Below are 7,891 nucleotides of genomic sequence, written 5' to 3'. Positions count from 1 at the left end.
AAAGAGAATTCGTGGCTAGTTTTGAAAGATGGAACAGAAACAAGATACACTATTGGTTCCCACACAAAATATTTATAGGTTTTACCTTACAGCTCCTGAGCCATTCCACACTGCTGGGCACTGGGAACAATATGGCCATTCCTTTGAATCTAATCTATTATCAATGGCATCCTAGAGAAGAAAACAATTAACACCATCAAGAAAATGTAAATTCCAAGATATTTTTATTTACTTGTCTGTTTTGCATAAAACTCAAAATTTGTATTTATAATTAAGGATCATAAGGATATACAGATATTTAATAATAAGGTTAGCCCTTTCTTTGGACCTCGAAAACCTTACTTGCTTCAAAAATTAACGCCAATCATTTACTTACTTACTAAACCAGTAATTACTGCATGCCTACATTTCTTCACTGGGAGGGCCCCACGTTGGGGTGAGAATTCCAGGCCTCTCTCAGGACCATTCTGTCTGGAGTGCTAGGGTTTCTAATACTATCCTAGTCCGGACACCTCATAAGCTACCAGGGAGTGCAGGCCTTGCCCCCGCAGCAGTGGCTCTACCGCAGGATGTGCACCCCCAGCCCAGGCTACACAACACAACCCAAAGGGAGGAGGGAAATTTTCATTTACACATTTTTCCTTTAAGGGTTATATTTTATGATAAACTTATTTATATGGATATACTGTATATATAATTTGTACAGTAATACGTAGTTTATAAATGAACAGTCATGCTGTAAGCTTATGCTCACATTTTTTATGGTTAAGTGTGCATGACCAAAAAAAGTTGGGGGCCACTGCTTTACAGCATGTGGTATTAATGAGTAGACACAATCAGTAGTCGAAGAATATCTCAAAGACTGCAGGAAGCGAAGAAACCAAGTTTCAGGAAAATCCTGAAGGTCTTCTACTGCCACTTAGCCAAAAGTGGATTTTCTAAGTTTAACATGCAAATCTTTGTTAAAGGGTTTGAGAAAGTCAATTCTTACTTTGAAAATACAAGCCAAGAAAAACTAGTTAGTTCTATATCCCTGTTATAAGGGGGAAAAATCTTATGCTTCAGAAAATAAAGTCTAAATTTTTAAAAAACTTTTCAATTATGATTAAGCATGTGTGAGTGGCATAAAACTAGTCAAAGAAAACAGAAAAATCATAGTAATAAATTGTATCCAATTAGATACTAAAGGAAAGTAGAAATTTCAGTTTAAGTCAAAGAAAAATTGAAATAAATGAACTATGTACTAGCAATTTTGACTGAAGAATCAATGTCATGATTTGACTGAGTTCATACAACCATTTTTATTAGCTTATTTTCTGATTTCCTATAATTGAATATCTTCTAAGTGAACAATACTAAAAGGCACAAACCATCTATTGAATATAACAGCAAACCATAGTGAGGTTTACATTTTAATCACAAATACATTTCCAAGAATATTGGAGTCTAACACTTTATAGCAGTGGTTATATACAAGTGTTATTTTGTTTTGGACTTTCGTTCAAAGAAATTATTTGTGTATCTGCTACATATAGTTATTTAAAACAACAGCAGTTTTTCCCATAAAGCACGTGTGTGCTGATTTTATTTATTTATTTGGAGGCAACCAGTGGTGTTTATTTGAGGTCTTCAAGGAAAGAACCTTTAAGAGTTTCCTCTCCCGCCTTGACCCCAGACACAGGCTTCTTCAGTGAACCTCCCAGGACTGCAGACAATTCCTAACCTATAAACTACAGACAGTTAAGAATGCTCTACAGGAGGCTATTCAAGGTATAAGTAAAACTTAGTGAGTTTTACCTCTAAAATATCTTTGATATAAGGTGTCCATCGAGAGAGTTGGAAAGTTTCTTCTGCAGACCGATCCTTTCTTGATGGTTTGCCTTGTGGAGACTAATATAATTAGATGGAGGGGGGGGATTAAAAATCAACAATTTATTTAGTGTATTCTTTTATTAAGTTTTCTAACACAGACATTTAATTTACAGCAAGTACTATGCTGTACTACTTAAAAGTAAAATTGGAAATGCCTGTTCAAATAATCTGAATAGTTGTGGACATATAACTTAACAGTATTTTTTGCTTTAAGGATAAAATTTATAATAGGACCAGAAAATATGTTTATTCAAAAGTACTATAGAACTTAATGGGAAAAGAATGAGATTCCAAATAGAGTTCTTTCAAAATTTGTTTTAAATTAATTATAAAGAGAAAAGCATAAATAAAAAATTACAAGAGAAACCCTAAGATATAAATTCACCAGGAAGGTGCAACTGTCCAAATTACTCATATATGGAAAACAAAATGTTAATGTTTTACTTACCAAATCTTTGGAGTAAAATTTAGAAAACTATCTACATGGATACCCATATAAGACAACATTTAATGCAATCAACTGCACGTGCATACATGTCAGTACATATAGAATTTAAGTCTTCTTACCGGGGGGACAATGGGGACACCAAGGTAACTCCAGTTACGAATCATATCACTCTCATTTTCTATCTTTACATTCTGGATCAGCCTATCCAGATTTTCTTCCGTTGTTCCTTAGATAAGTAAAGATATGAGTCATATAATTGCTACCACAATCATTTCTAGGTTTTAGGTGGTACCTAACAATAATGTTTAAATAAAAAGCAAACATTTAAATTTTATATCCTTCAGTCTTCTCCCAATTTCATATTTTTCCCTTTCCTTATCTTAACCAACTTCAGCTACCACCTTTTTCTTAGTAAACCACTTATTATAATGTGATTTCAGAGCTGGATACTCTAATATATTTATGAAAATGAACAAAGTCTCCATTACCATTATTACTGAAGATATAGAGCAGGATTGCTCGTATTTTATCATAATTGTCGTGGTTTTTGCTGAGCAGAACTGGCAAGAGCACTCGCATGGAATCCTTCACCTTCTGTCCTTCTGCATCAGTTCCCAGCGCCAGGTCCTTATTGAAAATGACACAGTCAGTGGTCCATAACCCAAGTTCATTTCAGTTAAAAATGTTGCTAAATTTTTTAAAAAGATGTTTTTATTAATTTCAGGGAGAGAAGAAAGAGGGAGAAACAGAAATATCGATGAGAGAGAACATCCATCGGCTGCCTCCTGCAGGACTCCCACTGGGGACTGGGCCCGCAACCCCGGCGTGTGCCCTGACCAGCAATCAAACCAGCTCCTCTTGGTGCATGGGTTGCTGCTTTACCACTGAGCACACCAGCTGGGCAAAATCTTACAAACTTTTAATGGTATACTGATGACATTTCACAGGAAAATGTGGATTTTACTTGCAAACTTCTGATTGCAGGAAGTGCAAAAAGTCAAAAAATAATTCAGAGAAAAAGAAAACCATCACCATAAACCTGTGTGATGACCAGGGTGGCCATGACCACATGCAGCTCCTGTGCACGTGAAGTGTGCCTCATGGGAATAAGATGTGCACTGCAGAGGAGCCTCCTTGCCAGATGCAATGTGCCTGTGCATTGCTCTGCAGGATGCTATGTTCAGTGCTGCACCCTGAGAAAGGCCTGCCAACAATGCTACCTGGAACAATGCTCCAAACACTCAAATCATCCCATTCAATCAAAAATGCATCATCACAGACTAGGAGGGACTTGCTTACTACTGATACCATATATAGCTACTTGTTAATTGGTGGGCATGACATATTCACTATGACCTAGGTGAGTCCCCTTCTAAGAGAGATTCTGTGATCCTGGACACACTGTATTGAGCAAAGTTAGGTTTTATCTTAGAAAGATCACTTAGGAAATCTATTACGAACATAGGTATTTCTGACTGTACATACCTGTTCAGTTTTGCAGAGCTTTTCTATATTAGACTTGAATTTATTCATGCAATCTTCTGCTATGTTAAGATGAACAACTTGCTGAAAAACAACAACAAAAATCAATAATTTAAAGCAGTGATTTTCAACTGGTGTGCCACAGAATGTTTCAAACATGCAATACCTGATAATTTAATCAGGAGCACTGACCTCTTTTCCCTTAGATTGTCAATTAAAAAAAGTGACAACAGCCTACACAACAACAGCCGTCTGGTGTGAATGAATCAAAATTATACCTATTTTTTTCCAGATGAAAAAGGTTGAAAATCACTGATTTGAAGCATTTCACTTTTTTTTGGTATGTAATGTTAAACTTTGAGATTGGCCTGAAGGGAAGTATGGGTTTGGATGGAAAGGAAGTACCATGTACACCAAGGGGAAACAACTCAAAAAAAGGGGGGGGGGGGAGAATTAACATGATCTACAGGGGACAATCAATGGACACCAAGAAATGAAATGAAACGCCTGGCCGGTGTGGCTCAGTGGTTGAGCATCGACTCATGAACCAGGAGGTCACAGTTCAATTCCTGATCAGGGCACATGCCAGGGTTGTGGGCTTGAACCCCAGTAGGGGGTGAGCAGGAGGAAGTATGGATGATTATCATCATTGATGTTTCTATCACTCTCTCCCTCTTCCTTCCTTTTTGAAATCAATGAAAACATATTTGAAAAAAATTAAATAAAATGAAAGGATTGAATTTGTGTTGGATTTCTGAGTAACAAAAAATAAAGTGGGGAAAATAAAGTCCAGTCCTTAAACTCCAGCAGAAAAAGTCTGAATTTACATTATTAGTTCCTAATTAGGGTGCAATACGATAAAAAATTTGTAAAAATTATTCCAATAATAACTCGTAAGAACAACTGCGACAGCAGTTTATCTGCCCACATAATTTAATTACTCTTAAATCTATTAATTTAAAGAACCAAGTAGAATAACAATCACGGTTGAACCAATGTTGAATTTTCTTGTTAAGTTGATAAATGCTAAACATTCTCTATATGGGTATCCAAAACGAAGATATAAAGAAGTTTAAGCTGGATATGGATAAATCTAGATTATATATAGAGAGAATACTATTAGAAAGCTTAGTTACTTGGGGTAATTCTCAGAACTAGAATAAGGTTTTACAGGGAAACTAACACCAAGTATTCCATGACACCCCTGCTACCCCTGACTACAGAACTAGGTGGATTAATAAATAAGGTCTCACATACAGTACTCTCACCTTAGTAATCTGTTTTCGGAAATGCGGCATCTTTTTCATTAGTTGGGTAAGAGCACTAAGTGATGTCTAGGAAAAAATAAAACATTTTAAAATTAAACTTATGATTCAGTTACTCTATATAACAACTTCATCATTTTGAAAGTTAAATAAGACTCATTCTTACCTTTCCTTCTGTTGCTTTCTTTGTTGATGAAATTTCCTTCATAAGCTTGGGAATTTCCCTGTAAAGTTGAGAGAATTCTTTAAATTTTTAAGGTGTAATTCTTTACAGAGACATTTTAAGATTACAAACTGTACTTCCATGTGTTTAATCTTCAAAAAATATGAAATAAAAATTAAAACAGATTCACATACTCTAATACAACTGCAATATGCCGGTGTCGAATTCTGACCCAGAGGTCATCATCTTCTTCAAGGATCGCCTCCTTTTCTTTCCCGTCAGTTTTATATCTACAAGTAGACATAAGTAAAAACTGTTAATTATTTTCCCCCCAGAAAAGTTGAAGAAACATTTTTTGCACACAATAATTTTAAGACACAGTTCAAGAACTGAAGAGTACATATCCACTATTTTTGGTGGAAAATGAATAAATACCTATTCAAAACTAAGACTTATTGCAACCCTTACATTAAAAATCAAAGTGCTACTAAGCCAGTGGTTGTGAATCAACCTATGAACCAGGAGATCAGGATTGGATTCCCAGTCAGGGCACATGCCTGAGTTGTGGGCTCAATCCCCAGTAGGGGCATACAGAAGGCAGCCGATCAATGATTCTCTCTCATCATTGATGTTTATCTCTCTCTCTCCCTCTCCTCTCCTCTCTCTGAAATCAATGAAAACACATTTTTAAAAAGCCAAGAAGTTAATCCTAAGACATTTTTACTGTCAAATGTCAGAGTTAGTCGTCATTATAGAGTTTTAGGTTAGCAAAATAACATTCTATAAAACAAAAATTCAACGTTCTACAATCAACTTTAAGAACAAGTCTGTGGCCTTTGCTGGTTTGACTCAGTGGCTAGAGCGTTGGCCTGCAGACTGAAGGATCCTGGGTTCGCTTCTGGTCAAGGGCACATGCCCAGATTGTAGGCTCAATCCCCAGTTGGGGGTGTGCAGGAAGAAGCCAATCAATGATTCTCTCTCTCCCTCCCTCTCCTTTTCTCTCTGAAATCAATAAATATACATTAAAATAAAGGAGGAGAAAGAGGAGGAGGAGGAAGAGGAGGAAGAAGAAGAGGAGGAGGAGGAGGGGGAGGAGGAGACGACTGTGTGCCTTGGTTGGCTCAGTGTGGCTCGGTTGGGCATCATCCCATGGCAGTTTGATTCTCTGGTCAGGGACATGCTCAGGTTGTGGACTCGAATTGGGTGTGTGTGGGAGGCAGCCCATTGTTATTTCCCTTTCTCATCAATATTTCTCTCTCTCCCTCCATTCCTCTCTCAAAATCAATAAAAATACTTAAAACAAGAACAAGACTGAGTATGCTAATAATTTTTATTCTAATTGCTTAAACACAATTTTGATGTCCTGATAACCATTAGCACAACTATCAACCATCCACTAAGTGAAGAACAGAAATGTCTGACGTTGTTTCAGAGTTGGTACAAAATTCACAAACATATATCATTTGTTTGTATATTCTTCTTCCCTAACCCTATAAAATCATCTCCTTTTAAGAATGGGAAAGGACCTGGAACCTATATAATTTTATTAACCATGTCACCACAATAAATTCAACTTAAAAAAAAGAATGGGTAAGGAAATGAGAGAAAAACAAATGTAGTCATAAAAAATTGTGATAGCTTTAATGAGTTCTACTAAAGTGAGCAGCAACTCAAGGGGTTCATAAGATTACTTAAAATGGGCTTCCTGACTGCTTCCCCAGACTTCCTCCCTTCTTTTGATACAGACAGCCTCCTTCCACATGGGGAGCTGAGGAGATTCAATCACCCTGGGACTGGGATCATCCTGAGCCAAGATTAGAAAGAACAGCACTGAGCTCTCCCAGCTCTGGACTGTGGACAATAAATGTTGACCTCTACTGTATGAATACAATAATTTCCATAGCCCCAAAATATTACAGGTCCCGCCTATAAAGCCATCTACCTATGTGGTCTTAATTACAGATGCCCACAGCGTGAGTATGCTTAATTATAAGGCTGCACCTAAGGATAACAGCCCTTTTGTCATCAAAATGCCACTTATAGTTACCGAATATCTTTAACCTTTGATTTATAAACAAAAATTAAGGTACTTAGCATTTCCTGCTTTGTATTCTATTTCCATTAAAAATTCTGACACAGCACAAACCACAGGGAATTCATGCCTCCATCTAGTCTTACTCTTGGACTTTTTTTTTTTAATATATTTTATTGACTTTTTACAGAGAGAAAGGGAGAGGGATAGAGAGTTAGAAACATCGATGAGAGAGAGACATCGATCAGCTGCCTCCTACACAATCCCCACTGGGGATATGCCCGCAACCAAGGTACATGCCCTTGACCGGAATCGAACCTGGGACCTTTCAGTCCACAGGCGGACGCTCTGTCCACTGAGCCAAACCGGTAAGGGCTCTTGGACTTCTTTCATTCATAAAAAAGTATTGATTTTTTAAAAAATAAATCTCTCTCTTACTCTTAAAAAAATTAAACCTTGCTTTGCTTGCTAGCAAACCTAGGAAGATAAGTATTTTAAATACTTGGTTAAAGCTAATATAATTACGCCGAAACCGGTTTGGCTCAGTGGATAGAGCGTCGGCCTGCGGACTGAAAGGTCCCAGGTTCGACTCCGGTCAAGGGCATGTACCTTGGTTGTGGGCACATCCC

The 7,891-nt window shown here is 37.1% G+C and overlaps 1 protein-coding gene across 1 annotated transcript in view; it reads right to left on the bottom strand.

The window, feature by feature from the left end:
* The window catches only part of STXBP3 (syntaxin binding protein 3), a 25,402-nt gene that overhangs the window by 4,303 nt on the left and 13,208 nt on the right, over positions 1-7,891 (bottom strand). The window contains exons 10-17 of the mRNA XM_006762950.2: positions 5,425-5,520; positions 5,234-5,291; positions 5,071-5,136; positions 3,806-3,886; positions 2,809-2,947; positions 2,440-2,546; positions 1,798-1,890; positions 86-171 (exon numbers count right to left, since the gene is read on the bottom strand). Coding sequence (XP_006763013.2) covers positions 86-171; positions 1,798-1,890; positions 2,440-2,546; positions 2,809-2,947; positions 3,806-3,886; positions 5,071-5,136; positions 5,234-5,291; positions 5,425-5,520 — 726 coding nt within the window. The remainder of the gene's footprint in view (positions 1-85; positions 172-1,797; positions 1,891-2,439; positions 2,547-2,808; positions 2,948-3,805; positions 3,887-5,070; positions 5,137-5,233; positions 5,292-5,424; positions 5,521-7,891) is intronic.

The sequence above is a fragment of the Myotis davidii genome, unplaced genomic scaffold (genome assembly GCF_000327345.1).
Source record: "Myotis davidii unplaced genomic scaffold, ASM32734v1 scaffold217, whole genome shotgun sequence".
Lineage (NCBI taxonomy): Eukaryota > Metazoa > Chordata > Mammalia > Chiroptera > Vespertilionidae > Myotis > Myotis davidii.
This window is presented reverse-complemented; position numbering and strand designations above follow the sequence as displayed.